A 21,537-nucleotide genomic window follows, 5' to 3' on the forward strand; every position below is an offset into this window, starting at 1 on the left:
TGATAAAAGACAACTTCCTGTTCATTCAAGCAATTCCCCTTTCTAAAAGAAATGAAATAGTACCACAAAGGTTACTTCGGAAACGAGAATAAATCAAGATCAATACACGGAAGAGAAATACATCTCCAAGCAGCGGAGCCCACTTTTAAAAGCGCTCTTTGTCCTCTGCAGACAGACACTGTGAGGCTGCAAGGCTTTGCAGACCAGGCTTACCCCACGGCCACAGCCTGGGCTCTTTTGCATGAGACTCCAACTGGAACTAATAGAAGAACATGTCTCCAGAGGGAACAGTTTCTTCTAGGAAGAGCACCCTATCCAACTCGTGGTGAAAATTAAAATGAAGCGGACAATACCATTCCAGATGAGGCAAAGTACTGACTCCTTCATATGCTGTTCCAGAAATCCTACTTGACAAAACCATGTGAGTCATGCAGGAGCTTTAGGGACGAGTGTGCTCTGTACTCTGTCACTGCTTCCTGGGTGGCAACGTCGCTGAGAATCCACTGAGAAGCCTCGGATTAGACTACTGCAAGGCCATGAATTTGCATTTTACTAAACAACAAAAGTATTGACACTAAGGCTAAAGATGGAATGTTTATTAAAGAAGTTATTAAATAAAAAATTTAAACCCCTCCAACTCAGTGTTGACATTTAATTTGCCATTGCAACAGTACTAAAAGGCGGGACCTTTCAAGAGGTGGTCAGGCCACAGGGGCTCCGCTCTCAAGAATGGATTAAGGCCATCAGTGTAGGAGTGGACTGGTTGTGACTAGAGCGGTGGGGGTTTTACTTGTTTTCAAACTGTCTCTCTTATCATTTCTCCATGTGAGGTTTTCCTCCATGTTATGATGTAGCCAGAAGGTCCCTCACCAAATACAACCCCTCGGACTTGGACTTCCTAGTTTCCAGAACTATGAGTCAAACAAACATGTTGCTTCTAATCTACCCAGTCGGTGGTATTTTGTTGTACCTTCAGAAAACGTGCTAAGACAACCAGTCACAAGAAATAATAGTGGATGACCAACTTGCTAACAGAGCAAAACCCCATTAAAAAAGGGAGAAAATGAAAGGAAGAAAGAATGTCTGCTGAGATAATCCCAGGTAATGGCTGTTATTTGTTGGTGTTATTTACCGGGCACAAGAAAACACGAGATACAATGGAACCCACTATAAGAGTTTTTACTAGAGAAGGGGAAGGATGGAGGTGGGTAGGGTGGCGGAGAGGGAGAGAGAGCCGGGATGGGGAGAGCCTGCTTTTATAGGTCACCTCACACATGCATCTGTAGGCTTAGTTAGCTGTGCCACGCATGTGAGCCGATGACCAAAGACAACTTAGGGGAGAGAGAGGTTTATTTGGGCTCAATTCCAGGTCCATCTTTGTGGGGAGGTCATGGCAGGAACTTCCAGCAGTAGCTGTACCCTATCCACAGTCAGGAGCAGAGAGAATCCTGAGTGCACACATACATGCTTGGCTGTGCCCTGATCAGTCTCTCCACATTTCAGGATCCCTGCCTAGGAATGGTATTACCCAAAGAGGCCTGGGTTTTCTCTTATCAATTAACTCAAGACAAAGTCAACAGGCCTGCCCACAGACCAGCCCAATGGAGGCAATTCCTGATTTAGATTCTCTTCCCTTGGGATTCTAGATTGTGTCAAATTGAAAATGAGAGCTAACCATCATAAACATTAAAAGGGGAACACCAAGAATTGAAAATGAGAAGAAAAGGGTAAAGCTACTGACAATTATTCTGAGTCATTAGCATGTAAGCGATCCCTGAAACTCATAGGCATAAGATTACTCAAGAGCATACATTGTTTAAGCCGGGAGATGGTGGTGCACACCTTTAATCCCAGCACTCGGGAGGCGGAGGCAGGCGGATCTCTGTGAGTTTGAAGCCAGCCTGGTCTACAGAGCGAGATCCAGAACAGGCACCAAAACTACACAGAGAAACCCTGTCTCCAAAAACCATAAAGAAGTAAATAAATAAATAAATAAAAATTAAAAACAATAGAAGAAACATTTCAGGGGCTGAATGAGAAAGAAGAGTCCATGGAAGAGACTAAGTAACCAGATAAGTAGAAAAATTCAGACAAGGCAGGAAAATCAAGAAAGGCTTGAAGGAAATTATGATATGCATTGTACATTTGCTCATGGACGACTTTCTGAGAAAGATCTGTGGGCATGGGAGAGGGTTTCCAGGTATGCCCTATCACTTGTAACTAGACAGTTAGTGAGTGTTTGAAGGGCCTCCCTTATTGTTTGATAGTCCCTGGCTGTTACAGAGCTTGAAACAAGCAGGATTCACTATGTTTAATGTTTATTGGTTTCATCTGCAGAAACATGGAAAGCTGGTGTCCATGACAACAGGAGCTGCCAAGCCAGGAGGGAGAGGGAGTGGACGGATTCAAAGCTCAATGGGAAGAAGGAAGATGTATTAGCTCCTTGTCTGGTTGCTGTGACAAGCTACTTGACAACCCACTTCAAAAACGAGGGTTTATTCTAGCTCACAGTTGGAGGGTACAGTCCATCATGGTGGGGCAGTCACGGGGGCAGAAGCTTGAGGCAGCTGCTCACATTGCATCAGGATTCAGGAAGCACAGAGTGGTGAACCCTTGGGATCAGCTCCTTTTCTCCTTTTTCTCACCCCAGCACCCCACCCATAGAATCATGCCACCAACGGGGTGGGCCTTTCCACTTCAATGAACCTAATCCAGATAATCTCTCACAGGCATACACAGAGGCCTGTCTCTTATGTGAGTCTAGATCCCATCAGGCTGACAAGGTTAACCACCACATAGAGCTATAATAAAGACCCTGAAGCCAGGAGCTGGAGAGATGGCTCAGTGTTCCGAGCACTGGCTGCTCTTGCAGAGAACCCGGGTTCAATTCCCAGCACCCACACGGCAGCTCACACCTATCTGTGACTCTGTGAGGCACCGCACACAAATGGTGCACAGACACACATGCAGGCTAACACCCATACACAGAAACTTTTCAAAATAATAAAGACCCTGAAATCAGGCAGCAGGTGGACTTACTGTATGTATCGGTGTGGACTTACTGTATGTATCGGTAGTGTAGGTAGTTCACAAGAAAAGGAGGAAGTTCTGGGTTCTTTTTCACTGTTAGTGCCTCATGGGAGAATAGCACATCAAAGTTAACCGAGTACTTAGGACTAGCAACTGTACTAATAAGAAACAGTAGCTAAGAAATGATACACCCAAACCCGCGCTAAGACCGCTCACTACCTTTTCCTCTCTATGTCAATGCTGCTGGTTAAGTTTGGTTTCTGTAGTGGAGGTTTTAGGCTGAAGTGATATTACAATTATATCCTTTTGAAAAATATTTATTGAGTATAAATAAATGTCCTATACATTAAATATCAAGAAATATCCATTATTCATTACAAGTCAGGCTATAATACTGAGGGAACCATGGGATCAAAATAGCAACTCATGATACAGTAGTGACAGTTCATTCCAACATTAGACAGCAATGACTTGTTCACATGACACAGCAAAACCTATCAAAAAAAGCCGTCATTTAAACCCACCTATAACACCACAAGAGACAACGGTTTGGAAGCATACTATCAACAGTCTCAATCTCTTTAATAATCTTTATCTTATCAGTGTATCAAGTCACACTGAGACTGCACTTATACTACTGTAGAATGTACAGGCTCATCTCCTTGGTTTTATTTTTAATTATTGTTAATGAATGAAAACAAGTCATACAAAGTCAAAGGGACTTTTCAGTTAATCTTTCCTAAGAGAAAAAAAAGAATCAAATTTTAGTAAAAGACAGCTTCCCCCAAGCAATGAATTTCTTAACGGAAAAAAATTAAAATCCAAGAGCAGTGTAATTAGCTTTTCCTTCAAAGAAAGGAAAGAAACCTAAATCTGTTTGGCAAATTGGGAAATATTTCCTAGTCCCAGAATATGGATTGATTTTTTTTTAATTTTTACATCACGTGCTGGAATCCTGCAAGTCTAGGAAGCTGGAATCTGCGGCAGTCCGAATTCATCCACCAGCACTCCATCCTGTGAGAAGAAACTGAGAGTCAGTGCTGCTCTTCGAGTTGGTAAAAATGATGATTACATTTAGTAATCAGAAGTCACGGTCAAGTGTTGAATCAATCAGAACTAAAATCCCACTCAGAAGCGGACAATGAGCCTCTTCCTGAATCAGGCACAGAACTGAAAAGGGTTAAAGGGGGCGGTCCTCTGCAGGTAAAGGACCGAGAAGCAGAAACCCAGAAACAGGAGGTAGCTGCGAAGGCCAGGGGAAGATGTCAAGGGGTCCTTGCTTCCAAATACATTATTTTCACTCTCATCTTTCCAGTGGGCCAATATCTTTCATAGACTGGCAAACCCTTGAAGGGGAGTGTCTCAGGGGGACAGTCACTTCCCATTATGCTTTGCTACTCATCAGCCAGTGTCAGGTAAGGGTTTCCTCCTCACAGTATCCGTGTCCTCAAAACGGAAAGAGCTGGGGACACAGCACGTGGAGGAATACTTGCCTAGTAAGTGTGAAGCCCCGTGCTAAAACAACACAGATGCTTCAGGGACTCGTTACTAGGAAACTGAAAAGGCGAGTTACACTAGTGTTCACAAAAATAGCTTCAGCATAATTACTAAACAGTAGATAGTTACATAATTATTTAAAGCAACTTGCGCACCTGGGGCTTTAAGAAGCCAGAGAGGTACTCTGAGCTTAAGGAAGGAGGCAGGGTACAAGGAGAAGCACATTCACAGAGACCTTATATGAAGGCCTACAAAACTATCTGCCCCCACCCGTTGCTCCTCACATTTTATAGCGAGGGGAAGTAATTAATGTTCAGAGCTGTGCTGGCTAGTCCGTCAACTTGACATAAGCTATAGTCACCCAAAGAGCCTCAACTGAGAAAATGCCTCCCTCCATAAGACCAGGCTGTAGGCCAGCACGTTGGGCATTTTCTTAACTAGTGATTGATGTGGGAGGGGCCAGTCCATTGGGGGCGGCGCCATCCCTGGGCTGGTGGTCCTGGGTGCCATAAGAAAGCAGGCTGAGCAAGCAATGGAGTGCAAGCCAGTAAGCAGCCCTGTGTGTCAGCTCTTCCCTCCAGGTTCCCGCCCTGCTAAGAGTCTTGCCCTGACTTCCTTCAGTGATGGGCTACAGTGTGGAAGTATAAGGCTTTCCTCCCCAGCTTGCTTTTGGTCATGGTGTTTCATCAGTGCAATTAACCCTAACCAAGACAAGGGAGAAGACATGAATTCCGAATTTACTCAGAATTATAGTGAATGGAGGCAGATTTAGGACTGGACCCCACTCAAACACTAGGTCAACTGTACTGTATGTTTATGGGAAGATCGGTAAAACCAGGGCTATAAATATCCACCGCAAATAACACATTACGGTAGCAACTAAGAGGGAGTAAAATTTTATAAGCAGTAAAGGACTCTGTTTATGATGACGATTATAAGCTAGAGTTTTAAGCCCGTTACATACAAGACCTAGATTGTACTAAACAACAATCATGTGAGATACTTCACATATGCAAAGAATAGAAAAACTCAAGACAGCTAAGTGATCTGTCACAGTGTCAGAAATCCTGATTCTCTTCCTTTGTTAACTAGGTAGGGTCTTTCTAATATTAAGGTTTCCATCCCACCCCAAAACAGGGTCTTCCTGTATCTGAGGTTGGCTTCCAACTCACTCTGTGCAAAGGTCAGCCTTGAACTTCTAACCCTCCTCCTCTATCCCCCAGTACTGGAGTGACAGATGTGTGGCTGCACACCTGGTCTATGAGATCTGGACATCATATCCAGGGCTTTGTGCATGCTAGGTAAGGACTCTATCAACTGAGCTACATTCCCAGCCTTACTTACTAAGTTTTATACTTAGTTTTATACTTCACAGTCTAAATAAGCCAATAAATAATTAACTAGTGTGTCTGGAATGGGACTCTTTCTCCTTTCTCCTCTCTCTCAATATTTATGTATTTTATGTGTATGAATCTTGCCTGGATGTATATCTGTGCACAATGTGCATGTCTTCTGTCTGTAAAAGTCAGAAGAGGGCACTGGATACCTTGGAACTGGAGTTACAGATGGTTGTGAACCAATATGTGGGTTCTGGGAATTGAACCCAGGTCCTCTGCAAGAGCAGCAAGTACTTAACTACTGAGCCACCTTGCCACCTCAGGAGTGGGACTCTCTTTAATATGACCACTCAAAAGGTAAATAGACAAGTGCTACTTGAGAGGCTAAGGCCAAAAGATTGCTTCAGTTCAGGAGTAAAGGACACCTGAGACCCTCTCTAAATTAATTTAACAAAACAAAAACAGACCAGGAATATAACTCAGTATAATGTACTCACCTAACATGTGTGAGGCCCTAAGATAAATTCCTAGCACCACACACACACACACACACACACACACACCCCAAACAACTAATACTTCCACTAAGCAAGGCTCATGCATCTATCAACAATGCTTTCCTAGGAAATGGTAAAACCTGTAAATAGCACCTAGTGCTAGTTTACAGGGTGATTACATATATTATACAAAATGCCATTGTATAAAAATAGTTGGCCTAGTGGCAGAGGCCTGACAGTTCAATGCCAGCCTGAACAACCTGATAAGACCCTGTCTCAAAAGAAGATATAGTTCCAGTGGAAGAGTGCTTGCCCAGCAGGTAAAAGGTCCCCAGGACCTGGAAAAGCAAAAAGTTCTTAAAATAATGATCAGGGCTGTTAAGACTATATTTTAGATTTCCAGATTGGTGGATATAAAACCTGTATTACACTGCATGGAAATACAGAGTATACATACATACATGCAGGCAAAACTCAGAAAATAAGTAAATCTTAAAAAGAGAGTCCCACTCTGTGAACACATCAGTTATCTGTAGGATTGTTGAAACTACAGGCAGTAACCTAAGCACACAACTTAAGGGAGAACAATACCTTGTTTTTTGTATCAGTGGGAACACCTTCTGGAATCGCAGGTGCAGATGCCGCTTCGTCTAAGTAGGAACTATCTTCATCGGCCAGAAGCTCATCGCCCAGCGCATCCAACTCTGAAATTCAACAGGCTACATTATAGAAAAATGTGAAGAGAAAACTGGCCACTCATGTCAAAAAGTTAGCCGAATGATTTGTAACGAGAAAAATATAATGCAAGGGGAAAGGGACTCATTTCTATTTCTTAATCTTTATTTTTTCTATTTTAACTTAAATGTCTTCTATTTTAATTTTCTATTTTATCTTTATTTTTTTGACACAGGGTCTCACTATTAATCCTGGCTGGCTCAGAACTCAGAGATCCACCCACGCTAGGAAAGGGATTAATTTCTAGTCACATGAAAGATAACCATTATATAAGAAAATTTCAAGGAAACTAGTATATAACATTTATGAAAAGCAGAAGCAAAACAAAGCAGTCAATCAGCTCCCCATAGGTTTACAGGGTCCCAGACTTGATGACAAGTTTATCCTTGTGAGTTGGCTAATTCAAACTAGATATTTCTAACACAAATGTAAAAAAAAGCAAGAAAAAGAAAAACCTCATTGATTGATTGGTTTTCCGAGACAGGGTTTCTCTGTGTAGTTTTGGTGCCTGACCTACAGGTCTCATGAGTGTTCCCTCCACTGTTAGGTTAGAGCCCCTGCTCTGTGCTGTCAACGGCATGCATACATCTTCCCAAGCATGTGTGTGCTTACAATTAAGGTGGAGGAGTTTTATAAATACAGGAATCAGGTTGGGGAAACCAGTCAGTGGGTTAGGGAACCGCTGTCAAAGCTAAAGACCTGAGTTAATCCCTGGGACCCCCATGGTAGAAGAACTGACTCCTGCAGGTTGTCCTCAGACCTCCACAAGCACGGCCAGGGCACCTACATGTACTCCTCAATAAATAAATAATGTAAGAAAATTAAAAAGAACGGATGCAGGACCCACTCGTTTTCTCAACGCAGACTCTATAGAGAGACTGACTAAGCACAGGGAGCCTTTGCCCAGCCTCTCCTGTGCAGTTTCCCCACCCGAGTGGTGCTGTAGAGCAGAAGGTGGATGATGCAGCGGCCTCACAGGCTCTCTGCCTGCACACTGTGCCATAAACCAACTCCTAGGGCATCCTGATAGGAACTGTTTTTTGTTTTTGTTTGTTTGTTTGTTTGTTTGAGACATGGTCTCTCTACATAGTTCTGGCTGTCCTGGAACTCTCTATGTAGACAGCAGGCCTTGAACTCACAGAGATCTGCTTGTCTCTGCCTCTGGGGTGCTGGGGTTAAAGGCGTGCACCACCATGTCCAGCACCCCGACAGGAATTTTAACCAGCATTTGAGGAAAGGTCCTAGGCAGTCACTCCTCACAGACTGAAGTTAATGGACACTGCATAGCACTTACCTGCTTCCAGGTCATCCTCATCTAACTCCGGGGTGCCGTAGCTGCGACCCAGTGCTTCCTGGATTTCGCTCGCATCTTCCATCATAGCTTCCAGCTGGTCTTGTAAATCCTAGGGAAACATACATGACAGGGTTTTCCTTCTTTCTTTAGCCTGTTACATGAGTTGGTTTACTTCAGGGTGACACAGAATTCAGGATACAACAAAGGTGGGACAGCAGGACTTCAGACTCAGTTTACTTTAAACTCACAGCTAAGGCAGGAGCAGCTGAGTGAAAACTAGACAATGAGCCACCCTACGGTTTTGTTTTTAAACAAAGGTTTACTATAATGTACAGCAGGATCTAGTATAACATTTCATTCTAGCTATAGGTGGCGAAAGATGTTAGCAGGGAATCCAGAAGTTTAAATAGGAATGGAAAAGGGGCACCGTCATCTTGGTACAGCCTACTACTTATGGCCAGATTTCTGAATCCCCTTGGCCTTGGTTTCTCCCTCCTGAGTTTCCTCTACCCTTCTTTCTGTTTCTGCCCGAAAGCCTTGCTCCCCTCTCAGTGGCCTGCTTCTTGGTTGTCTGAGGGGCTTTTCTCAGACCTTCTCAGCCTGACTCGGCACCTGTGGACCCTTCCCCAGACTCCTCTTTCTGCTGATCCTCATTTTTTCGGAAGTGTAAGGAAGCAGGTTCTCTTGAGAAGTAAACAAGAGATCTCTGCAGCAGGTCAGGGTCCCCAAATGGGTCTCCCATGACAAGGTTTTCACTTAGAAATGAGAACTGAAATTGAATTTTAAAGTTACATTTATTTACTCACACACATGCGTCTTTGTACGGACATGTGCATTTATATGGGAGCTGTGCCGTTAGCACACGAGTGGAAGTCAGGACACTGGGGGAGTTGCTTCTGTCCCTCCACCACGTGGGTCCCAAGGACCGACCTCAGGTCCTCAGGTGACAGGTGCACTCACCTGCTGAGCCACCTCCAGGCCCAAATGAGAACTTAGGAAATGCTGATTAGAGCACTCGTTCTCCGTGACTCGGTTCTACTTACATGACAGGAGCTGGAACTGGCTTTAGTCAAGCGGGCACAGATGCTCCAAAGGACTCCTGAAGGTCTCTTTTTTTGAGACAGACTCTCATGTGGCCCAGTGTGACCTCACACATGGCTGTTCTGCTTCTCTGATCTTTCGGCTTTCACCCTGATATCTGGCTCTGGATTTTTTTTTTAAAAGACCATCTAAGATTCGAACAACAACAGGGTTTCTCTGTGTAGCCCTGGCTGGAACTCACTCTGTAGACCAGGCTGGCCTCAAACTCAGATATCCACCTCTGAGAACTGCCTCTGCCTCTCGAGTGCTGGGATTAAAGGGATATGCTACCACTGCCTGGCCATAAAATAAAAATTTTAAAAATCTTAAAAAAAAAAAAAAAAGATTCCAAGCCCCCCCCAACACACACACACACACACACACTCACACACTCACTCACTCCTGGAGATGGAACCCAGAGTCTTGATCACGGTTGGCAAGTGCTCTACTACCGAGCTCTACCCTCAGCCCAATTTTCCTCATTTGGGATTACTGGGCTAGAGAGATGGCACACGGTTAAGACCAGATACTGTTCTTCCAAGGACCTGAGTTTGGTTCCCAGCACCCATGTGGGAAGCAACAACTTTAACTCCAGGGGACCTGATTCCCTCTTCTGGCCTCTAAGGACAGCTGCACTTACATGCATAAACCCCTCCTCAGACACACATGCATATACAGAACTTAAGTCTGTAAGAAAAGAGGAGGGGAAAGCTGGAGAAATGCTTCATCAGTTAAGAGCATTTGCTGCTCTTGCAGAGGACCTGGGTTCCATTCCCAGAATCCACATGACTGCTCACCACCGTCTGTAACTCCAGTTCCAGGGGACCTGATGCCTTTTCTGGCCTGCAAAGGTACCAGGCACGCACACAGTGCAAATGCAAACAAGTAGACAAAACACTCATAATGCATTAAATAAAAGTAAGGAAATCTTTTTAATGGGATTATTAAGAACCATATTTCATATGGCTACTGTAAGATTTATTGTAATAATGTATATAAAACACTTAGTACTTAAGGCCAGCCTGGGTAACTTAGTGAGACCCCCTCTAAAAACTAAATACATTTTAGAAAGTGAAAAAAGGGGCTGAAGAGATGGCTCAGAAGTTAAGAGCACTGGCTGCTCTTCCAGAGGACCCGGGTTCAATTCCCAGCACCTACCTGGCAGCTCACAACTATCTATGACTCCAGGATCCAACACCCTCACACGGACATACATTACATACAGGCAAAACACCAATAAAATAAAAAGGAAAAAAAAAAAAAAAGAAAGAAAGAAAGAAAATGGTTCTTGTTGTAAAAAAAGTGAAAAAAAAAAAAAAAAAAAAAAAAGGCGAGGCATGTACAGGCCCTAAGTTCAAAAAAAGAAAACAAAAGTGGGCCAAACATCAGTATGTTCTGATACACAGAGGGGATGAGGCCACTGCTCACGACACGGCAGGTTTCACTCAGCACAGTTTCCTGTAGGAGGCACGCAGGTCCGTGTGCTCTCAGATAAGCACTGGGGAAACCAGGCGTGTTAAACATGCAGGGCTGTCTCTGCATAGGGAGATGGATAACATGTTTTCGGCTCAGAAGGCTGGGAGCAGAGGTGGTTAACAGGCCCTCTGCACTATCACAGGCCAGGCCACACGGCTCCCTCAGACCCTTATCTTGACCTGTTTACCTCAGTCAATATATAGAGCTATCCTCCCCGACCCTTACTATGAGCTTGTTTGCCTTGAGGCTGCTTCCCGTTACTATAGAACCTATCTATACAAAAGACACCACTTGTACTTCACAAGAGTTTTGATGTCTTAAGCTTTGTTGTGTACACAGGACTGAGTTAATTATCACCCGGAAACTCTTTTCCAAATTGTGTTGTGCTTAAATATGCCTAAAATAAGCTACCCAGTGTCAGACTCTCAAAGTTTGAACCAGCACCAGCTGAGGTGTGCTGAACAGGACTTCCTTTTGCCTCTGCTGGCCATGGTGTTTTCAGAGGACCCCCCCCCCCACACTTCTATTTCCAGAGCAACAAAGTCATGTGTAAATTCCTTTCTGGCAGTCTGTTTGTTTTTCCATAAGAAAGTGGAGAGAATACAAAGTAAAATGCTTTTCTGTATTCCTGAGTGTCAAACTGCCACAGTGGCCATGAGCCATCCTGCTACAGAGAAGCACTGGTAACAGTAACTGAGAAGGAGTAAAAAGTCGCAGAAGAAGGATTCAAACCAAGTTTATGGTGCTACATATCAAGAAGTTTCCTTAGCTAGGCATGGGGTTCCCAGTACTTTGAGGCTGAGACAGGAGATTGTCATGAGTTCTAGACCAGTCACACCTACATAGTAAGACCCTGTCCCAAAAAGAAGGTAGGGGGAGGGATGCTTTAAAAAAAATCTGATGAGTAAGATTTATTTATTTATTTTTTTGTGAACAGGGTCTTGCTTTGTGGCCTAGGCTGGCCTTGAACTTATGATTCTTCTGCCTCTGACTTCCTAGTCCTGAGATTATAGGCCTGCAACCACTACAGAGCCTATGAACAGGGTTTTTATTTACACAGTCTAGGATAGACACAGAGAGAAAAAAGGAAGTCACCACACCAAGTATCCTAATCCACCTTTAAATTCAATACTGCATAAACAAAAGCAACACAGACAGAAGCACTCATCTGAAAGCAGAGACGCCTAATGTTCGCCGAAAGAGAAAGAAAAAAGACTTGAAAAGGGAGTTGGGGTGGGTGGGAGAGACAGAGATGGCTCAGTAGTTACAAGAGCACAGTAGTGCTCTTGCTGAGGACCTGAGTTCAGTTTCCAGAAGCCACAACAGGCAGCTCACAACCATCCATCTATACCTCCAGCTCCCGGGATCTGCTGCTCTCATCGGGTCTCCATGGGCACTGCACTCATGTGCACAAAAATCAGACACACACATACATATACTTAAAAATAAAAATACAACTTTTGTTTGTTTTTTGAGGTAGTCTCTCTATATAGCCCTGGCTGTCCTGGAACTCCCTGTGTAGACCAGGCTGGCCTCAAACTCACAGAGATCCTCCTGCTTCTGCCTCCCAAGTACTAGGACTAATGGTGTGTACCGCCATGACTGAGCTGAAGTCTTTTTTTTTAAAGGATGAAAACAGCTATACATACAAACCAAAAATGTAAAAGTTAGAGCTATAAAACAATTAAAATGTTTTACAATTAAAAAATTAAACTTAAAAAGATTTCAAAATTTATAGCTTAAATTTCAAAGTTTATAGGTTAATCAAAAGATACACACATGTTAAAGGGATCTGTCGTGCTGTAGTCCATTAGGGGCAGGGATGGATAACAGGAAGGAGATGGGGAGACATCCAAAAAGCCAGAATGAAATTGAATGTGGTGGTGGTACACAGACGTAATGCTAGCACTCCAGAGGCTGAGGCAGGAGGACAGCCACAAGTACAAGGGTAGCCTAGGTGATATAGAAGAGCCTGGACTATAGCATGACACCCATTCTCAAAAGCAAAGCAAAGCCTGAACTGGAAAGATGGCCTCGTGGTCAAGAGCATGTGCTGCTCCCCAAGGCACTGAGTTTAGCATCTATATCAGAGCAGCTCACAGTAACTGTAACTTTCACTCCAAGGGATCCAGCACCCTCTGAGAGATTGCATGCACATGCAAAAATCCATACACAGACATATACACATATACATAATTACAGACAAAATTATAAAAAACAAAACAAAACACCCCCCCCACACACACACTCCCATCAGGTGGTGGTGGTGGTGGTGCATGCCTGTAATCTCAGCACTTAGGAGGCAGAGGCAGCTGGATCTCTGTGAGTTCAAGGCCAGCCTGGTCTACATAGTGAGTTCCAGGACTGCCAGAGCTACATACTGAGGAACCCTATATCAGGAAAAAAACAAATAAATAAATAAATAAAACAAAACCCAAAACAACAACAAAAAGCCAAAAGAAAAGAAGCCGGAATGAACATGCCTTCTCTTATGTTCATATTAAATGGCTCTCACTGAAACCACAAGGGAGGTGGCAAGGTAGCACAAGTCCATAATCTAAGCATTTGGGAGGCTGAGGCAGAAGGCCAGCAAACATAGTAAGAAGTAGGCTATCCCTGCAACACATCTCCACCCTCCCACCCTCCCATGCGGGTCCCCAAGAGTTTCCTCAACTTTTCCTCAACAGCTGTCCTCAGGTTTAGAATGGTTTTGGCTCCTGTTCACATAGCTGCACTGTGTCTCAACATGAGTCACCTTTGAGGAATCCATACAGCAGCTGCAGGCCCCTCCCATATTGCAGTTTGGGCATCCCCAGAGGGAAGCCCGAGGTGAGGATTCCTAAGAAGGGGGCATAGTTCATTGCTAATGACCTGAGACAGGAGTCGGGAGTGGGAAGAGAAGGGTGGACAGAAAATGGAGGACGTATTACCTGGCTATTTACTACTGGGGGTAAAGGGAGATTCATGCCACTGGTCCACCCTGGGAGATGACCTGATGGGGACCACCATTTCCAGGTCATCCTATCTATTACCAAGCTTGGCAGTCTCCAGCTGAAGGCTGTTCTAGGGGTTATGTCTGCTTCCCCTGGCTATGGCATGGGCAAAGTCTCTCTTGAGGCTGTAGGAAGTTGGACCAGAATGTCTGACAGGCAGGGGAGAAGCCTGGACAGCTCTGCCACACCCAGTGGCCCTGTCTTCCAGAGAGAATAAGATCACTAAGGAGACTTCTGTCCTGGTAGCTCACCTCACGTTAGCACAGGTGACTTGAGTGGAGGAGTCTCACTTGTCCTCTCACCTGGTTCTGTCTTTTCCATGCTGGCCCTGATACCCCAGGCAGGGCTGGACTCAGTATCCCTACTTAGGTGTGGATGGCTCAGGTTTAGGGCTGGGGACATGACCAGTGTGACTGGTTCACAGATCAGCACGTGATTCAAGCTTGCATCTCACAACAGCTGCTGCTCCTGGGGAGGCACGGCTCCCTTTCTGACGGGCCTGTGGGTCTTGAGCTAACTGCTGGTTGCCCTCACATCATTCTGGGAGGTGTCTTTGTGTGGGGACCCTGCAAGAGCCATTGCAGGGAAAGACCAGCAGAGACATGACCCCGTGACTAGTGTCTCGGAGTCCTGGACGCTCTTTATGAGGTGGGCTGACACCCCAGGACAGCAACCTGCCCATTTAGCTTAAGCTAGTTTGAACCGAATCTTTGTTGCAACAGATCCAGGACCAGTCCGCTAAGGGCCCCTGGCAGACATAGCCACTGAGAGTGAGTGGGGGACCCCCTTACCCCACATTTTTTGGAGGGAGTCATCAAACTGGGTCTCCTAGTAAGAGAAGCTCAGACAGGATATTTTCCTCCGTATTAGGGTGGAGGCAGAAGTGTCCCCTGTGGAAGCTGGACAGTGGCTCACCTGCAGGCTGAGGAGGCCCCTGCCTCTCTGCTTCATGCTCTCCTTTCTCTCCTCCCTTTCCAGCCTCTGTCCTGCCCACCAGTGACCCTTACCTTGCCAGTCCTACTCCGGGAATCCCACATCTCTCCTCCACACCTGGTCCAGCTCAAAGAGCCACTTCGTGAAGGCCACCAGGGACAAGATCCTGAACAGAGCATCTCATCCCTACCTACATTTACAGCCTCCTACTGAGTGGGTCACGTGGGACCACATGCTCCCTCATCTTTCTCTACTTTGGATTGTCTTCCAAACATGTATCCATGACTGTTTTGTACATGATTTAAAAAAAAAAAAAATCTCTCTTTATGTCAGGGACGATAATGTACGCCTTTAATCCTAGCGCTCAATGAGGCAGACAGGCAGATCCCTAAGTTCAAGGCCAGCCTGGTCTACAGAATAAGTTCCAGGACAGCTGGGGATACACAGAGAAACCCTATGCCCTCCCCAAACAAACAAACAAAACAAAACAAAAAAAAACAATAAAATAAAAATTAAAAAGTTGTCTTCGTGAAGCTTATGTTCTGGTATAAAGACCAATAAATATCCAAAAGTCAGCCAGAAAAAAAAAGAAGAAGAAGAAGAAGTAGGCTAGCCTGGGCTACAAAACAATATCAGACAACATTACAGAGAGCCCTAACCATTGAAAATAAAATTGCTTTTCAAATTTTAGTGAATAGTAAGCTGTAAATGGTATTATACAAATGAGCACACACAGATTATTTTTCTCAATGAATGTCCTGAAAGCTGTAACAATGCCTAATGCCATGTACACAGAGATTTGTGAATGACTGGAAGTAGTCAAGGGCCGTGTAAGAAGGGCCAATGGAAAACAGTAAGGTGGGGACCAATGCTCTTCATTTCCACTAAGTTTCAGATGACCAGAGAATGTCTTCGTGAAGCCAGAAAAAACGCCTGGGACATAGCGACCGCTCACTCAACAAACACTGCTTGACTAGAACAGTATGTTACAGCCGTTAACTAGTAGATATTCCCTGGGCCCCAAATACGGCCAGGTATTGTTCAAGCCAATGGGGATAAAGACTGAATGAACAAAATCAAATCCCTTCCTTCCTTCTAATCAGAGGGTAAAGCTGTGCTGTAGATGTAGGAAGGAGCCTTTTTCCTTCAGCAGGCCACGACTCACTCCCGCTACCTCTGCCCGCCATGTGGGATGCTCGCCTGACACTGACTGAGCAGCCAGGCTCACAGGTCTTACCTTCCTGACCAAATCCCAGACCCTAAAGGAAATGCTAACTTCAAGCAGCTAATAATTGATTACCAAAATGTAAAGAAAATTACTAGAACTACTAGATAGGGGACTGACTCCACCAGAAACTGTGTAAACCAATTACATACACATCCTCATTTAACATCTGTGGTGTATGCTCTAATCTTAGCACTCAGAAGGCTAAGGCAAGAGGCCTCAGGTTCAAAGCCAGCCTGGGCTTCGTCGCAAGATCTTTTTTTTTTTTTTTTTTTTGGATAATACTTGGAGACAGCTTCCTTATTTCACCTGAATAAGTGGTACTGGGATCTTTGCATTAGCAATGAGGAAACTGAGACCTCTGGCATCCTTCCCTTTCCTGAAGTCACTACACTAGTAAACAGCAGGCCCAGGATTGCATCCCTTTTCCGTGCCTTTCTCATCACACACATTTATTCTCAACCTTGCAGTAAAAACCAGCAGACAGCCAGCTCACCTCAATCTGGTCGATTTTCACGTGCTTGTAAGCCCTCTTCATTTCCTTTACTCCCACTTTCATGGCATCAACCTAAAAAAGGGTACAAGAAAGCACAACAGAGTTGTTTTATTCTGAAGTACTGAGGATTTGAACCCAGATCCTCACACATGCTAGGTAACCATTCTACCATTGTGTTACATTCCCAGCCCTGAAAATACACTGTCTTGATTTGAACCCAGGTCCTCACACATGCTAGGTAACCATTCTACCACTGTGTTACATTCCCAGCCCTGAAAATACAGTCTTGATTTGAACCCAGGTCCTCACACATGCTAGGTAACCATTCTACCACTGTGTTACATTCCCAGTCCTGAAAATACACTGTCTTGAGAAGTCATATTTGTGCTGGAGAGATGCTCAGGGGTGACGAGCATTTGTTGCTCTTGCGGAGGACCTGGGTTTGAGTCCAGCATCCACATGCTCATAACCATCTGTAACTCCAGATCCAGGGGATCTGATGCTCTCTTGTGACACAAGGTACTCAAATAAACATGCAGGCAAAACATCCAAACACAAAGTCATGTCTGCTAAACCATCTTTTAAACCATGGGAATGCGTAGGAGATTTTAAAACAAGAAGAGCTGAGAGGTGGTGCTGGCGCACACCTTTAATCCCAGCACTCAGGAGGCAGAGGCAGGGGGATCTCTGAGTTTGGGGCCAGCCTGGGCTACAGAGTGAGTTCCAGGGCAGAAACCCTGTCTCGAAAAACCAACCAAACAAACAAAAAAATTAAAATGGGAAAAAGTGCTTTGGGCATACCGTGGTCTTGGTGTCCTTCAGTGACTGAATGGTGTAATTAGCCTGCTCCATGTTAAAGGACTGCTGGGCAAGGTTGTCTCGCTGCTGCTCATACCTTTTTGGAGCCAAGTGAGAATCAGAAATGTGAGACAGACAGAAATCCTTAGAAGAAAGTAGTCTTAACACCAAATAAGAGAATGTTTTTCAAACCAACCAACCAACCAACCAATCGACCAACCAAAACCAAAATCATTTAAAAATTACCCACTCTTAGAAAATCCCTCCAAATCTTTTTCCCTTGCGTGTATTTGAGTTTTAAATATTGCCACTTAACAACATAGTATTTGCTTCTTTTTTCTATTTCTTGAAAAAAGGTCTTATAGTCCAGGCCAGCCTCAAACTTGTAGTGGCCCTCCTGTTTCAGCTCCCCAAATGCTGATAATCTAGGTGTGCATCACTGTTCCTGGCCTGCTCTATATCCTACTATATTTTATTTATTTTTCTAATTATTTCCCAAGATGAATTCTAAGAAGTGGAACTCCTGGAGCAAAGGATAAGACTATTTTTTAAGGTTCTTCATACAAATAGCTAAATGTTTTTCAGGTAGACTCAAAGTGTACTCAAAGAACACTTTAATCGCCCTATATTCATAATTAGGCTATTATTTAAGTCAGATGTCTGATGCTAGAAATACTGATACGCAAAATGTCCGATACTCTTTAAAGTTTTCTATCAAATTATAATATTATGTCATCAAATTATAATACTTATGTCACCACGATCTTTACACAACATTCGGAAACCATCTAACTAGCAGAAGAAAAACAGGTAATTCATGATCCAGACAAATGGCAGATGATTCCATTAAGTTAGGCGTGGCGGCACATGGTTATAATCCCAGTACTTGGGAGGCTAAGTCAGGGGATTGAGCTGGAGGCCAGTCTTGGTACATAGTAAGACCCTGTCTCTAAAAACAGAAACAGGGGGAAAAAAAAGTATAGTTTTAAGTAGTAAAGAATAGCTTAGATAGAAGATACATTATAATTTCAGTTTCCTAAGAATCTAGATAAATTTTCTTTACTTTTGCTTGCTTCATATATTTTCCAAGTTTCTGTAATAAATCTATATTCCTCTTTTAAAACAATTATTTATATTTTTTTGAAGCAGGGACTCACATAGTCCAGGATGGTCTAGAATGTACTAGCCGAGAGTAGCTTTGAACCCGTTATTCTTGCCTCCACACACCAAATGCTAGGTTTACAGGCGTGTGCCACCATGCTCAGTTTACTTATTTACTTAATTTGAGACAGGGTCGTCTGTAGCCAAGGCTAGCCTTGATTCCTCTATGTAACCAAGGCTCATAGGTTCCTGGTTCTTCTTTCCCGACCTCCCAAGTGCTAGGATTACAGGCCTAGGCCATCAAAGCCAAATTGTATTTCTTCTGTAAGAAAAACAATACTTTAAAATCAATTGCCACTAAGAAGGCTAATAGTTGCAACACATCTTGGCCATTGTAGGCATTATTAGTTTTTTTCCCAATGTGATTTAATATATTAAAAAAAAAAAAAGGAAAGAGAGCATCTGATGTGTTACAAAGTCATTTTAAAATTGGAGCAAAGCTGTCAGCAATTTCGGGGTTTCCTATAAGCTGATTATGCCTAGCTTCTACAATTCCATGGATGATCTCACAGGCTGAGCAGTTCACAGGGGTGAGCACCAGATATTAACTGGCTTTTGCACAAACACTGGGACATAGTAATTGAAAACAAATTGTGGACCTTTACACTTATTCTGGTGAGAAAGAACAAATACTTAGCACCCCTAACTTTACCAAAAAAACTATACAAACAATAGGAAAATCAAGCTATATAGATCTGGCCAGCCACAATAATAGTCACTAGTACCCCACAGCTACCTAAACTTAAGTTAGTACCATTAACTAATGGAAGTTTATGGAAATTTGCAATGAAACCAAGGATACTTAGAAAATGATCTGGAAGCTGGAAAGGCTGACGACCTTTTTGCTTTGGGCTTAAACTGTTCTTGGAAAGGAGATGGCGCATGACTTACATCCGCTTTTGCTTTAAAACCCTCAGGGCTTTCTGTTTGACCATGTTCTGAGGAGAAAAACAGACTTAATAAAAAAGGGGAACACATATGGCAAAAGAAGTCTCCCATATGCTCCAACTTGTACACCAACTTGCTTTCTTCTTCAAAATGGTAGACACAGAGGTACCCTGGGTCTAGTCTTTCCCTCCAGGCACAGATAACTTAAAGTCTAGTTGGTGAGCCTTAGCACCCTTTGCACCCCACATCTCAGTGTCCTGATGCATCTTATTTCCACCACCAGCCCCAACAGTGCCCACTGTGTATATCCAGTTGCCTTCGATTTAAACACAACATCTATCACACCCTCATGTTAGAAACAATTTACAACTCCACCAACCTTTCCCTTTTAGAAGCTGAGCGCCTCTACATGGACCTTTGCTTCCTCTCTGTTCACTCTTTATGCAGATTTATCAAACACTACTATATTCTAGACATAGTGCCACGAAGGTGACTTGTTATTTAATCCCCACACTGCAATGCACGTGTTATTTTCATTTAACATGAGAAAACTGAGGCTGAGTGATGCACTGGTTCACAGTTAATAAATTATGGAGTTGGGAGAAAAACAAGATAGCTATGTATCCATAGTCTACTAAGTAGTGATAGTATTAGAACACTGGTCTTCCACACTAATTCTGGACTTTTTCCCAGCCTGCCATTGTATTCCATCTGACTGACCAGCCTGACAACATTCAGATTCTGAGCACAACCAAGCCCTCCTCTCCAGAGTGAGACCTTTTCAGCAGAGCATGCCAATTCCCATTATATGCTTCAGGACATGTGATCAGCACCTTCTATCTATCACATTAAAACCCAGCCTCCCCCTTGTACCTGGCTGTACTCTCTCCTCCCTGAAGAATACATCCTCCATCGTATTTTATCCTTAGCAGATTGTGTGTGTTTTTTCCGTGTCCTCCCACCACTCCCTACACAGTACTTCCTATGACCGTTGACATCAACCTTACCTTGGCAGGACCCTCTCTCATCTTCTTGATTTGATCCTTATATTTCACTAGCTCAGCATCCAACCGGGAAATCTTTTTGTCAATGGATTCTGCTCTGCTATCCACCTTGGAGGAAAATGTCAAATGTAGTGCTAATTATTGTAGTGTTTACACGGGAAGGGGCAGGTGGAGAGCAAGGAATATAGACGAAGAAATGAAAACAAAAGGAAGGACAAAACAAAGAGTGGAAAACAGTGGTTTCCTTAAGGGTGGGGAATACAGTCAGAATCATTGGAAGACTTTCATAAACTCTCTCCCATCTCCCAGATTCTGATATAGCAGTTCTCCCTCGAGAAAAACAATTTGGGAATCACTGGGTTGGTTGAAATTTCCCAAGTCAGCCGGGGGACTCAACATGAAAGTGTATGGAATGAGCCAGTGGACACAGGCTAAGGAGAGATATCTAATGCCATTTCCGAAATCAGGTTTAATTTGGAAGGGCCAAGGTTCAGAATTTTGTGTTACACAGATCCAGGACTAAGGGTACAGATACGTTAACCTTGATGTAGGCGAGGGAAGAGGAATGAAAAAAGGATTGGTAAAAGACCCGACTAGACCAACACAGGGCAGGTTGGAATGTGAGGACCAATGGAGAAAGGAGGGATGGGGCGTAGGGGGCATCAGAAAGGGTTTTAAGTGTAGCGATGGTGTAGTAATGAAGTTAAGAGGGTCTCTGGTTTGTGGAGTCAGGAATGACCTGGAAAACAGGGATGAAAGGGGTGGGGATGGATAAGACTGAGGTTTAATGGGCCCGAACCAGGAATGGGGTGGAGTAGGAATTCGGGATGGGTCGGTCGGAGTTGAGTCTAGGTATACAAAGTCAAATGCCCACCGTCCCAATGCAGTCAGTCAGGTTTGGCGGCGGAGCCTTGGGTTTCGCTTTTCCAAAGAATCGGTTCATCTTGGCCGGCGGCGAAGAGACCCAAACACTGGAAGAAAAACCAGAAACGGAAGCGTAGTCGCTCCGGTTTCAGTTTCCGGCCCCCCCATGCGCAAGCGCAGAACGTCCGCTGGCGTTTCCCGATCCTTTTTCCGGGTTTTCAGCTCCTCC

General features: G+C 44.0%; 1 protein-coding gene across 1 annotated transcript; it reads right to left on the reverse strand.

The window, feature by feature from the left end:
* Nucleotides 1–3,595: 3,595 nt before the first annotated feature.
* Nucleotides 3,596–21,478, reverse strand: Chmp5 (charged multivesicular body protein 5). The gene is made up of 8 exons (XM_052718456.1): nucleotides 21,319–21,478; nucleotides 20,448–20,552; nucleotides 19,444–19,490; nucleotides 17,395–17,488; nucleotides 16,594–16,665; nucleotides 8,391–8,499; nucleotides 6,953–7,065; nucleotides 3,596–4,044 (listed from the first exon to the last, which is right to left on the reverse strand). Exons 1-8 carry the CDS (start codon nucleotides 21,385–21,387, stop codon nucleotides 3,994–3,996), a joined length of 660 nt encoding a protein of 219 aa, XP_052574416.1. The 5' UTR covers nucleotides 21,388–21,478; the 3' UTR covers nucleotides 3,596–3,993.
* Between the last annotated feature and the right edge of the window lie 59 nt (nucleotides 21,479–21,537).

Source organism: Peromyscus californicus, unplaced genomic scaffold, assembly GCF_007827085.1.
Source record: "Peromyscus californicus insignis strain IS unplaced genomic scaffold, ASM782708v3 Scaffold_5__1_contigs__length_169319896, whole genome shotgun sequence".
In the NCBI taxonomy this organism is placed as follows: domain Eukaryota; kingdom Metazoa; phylum Chordata; class Mammalia; order Rodentia; family Cricetidae; genus Peromyscus; species Peromyscus californicus.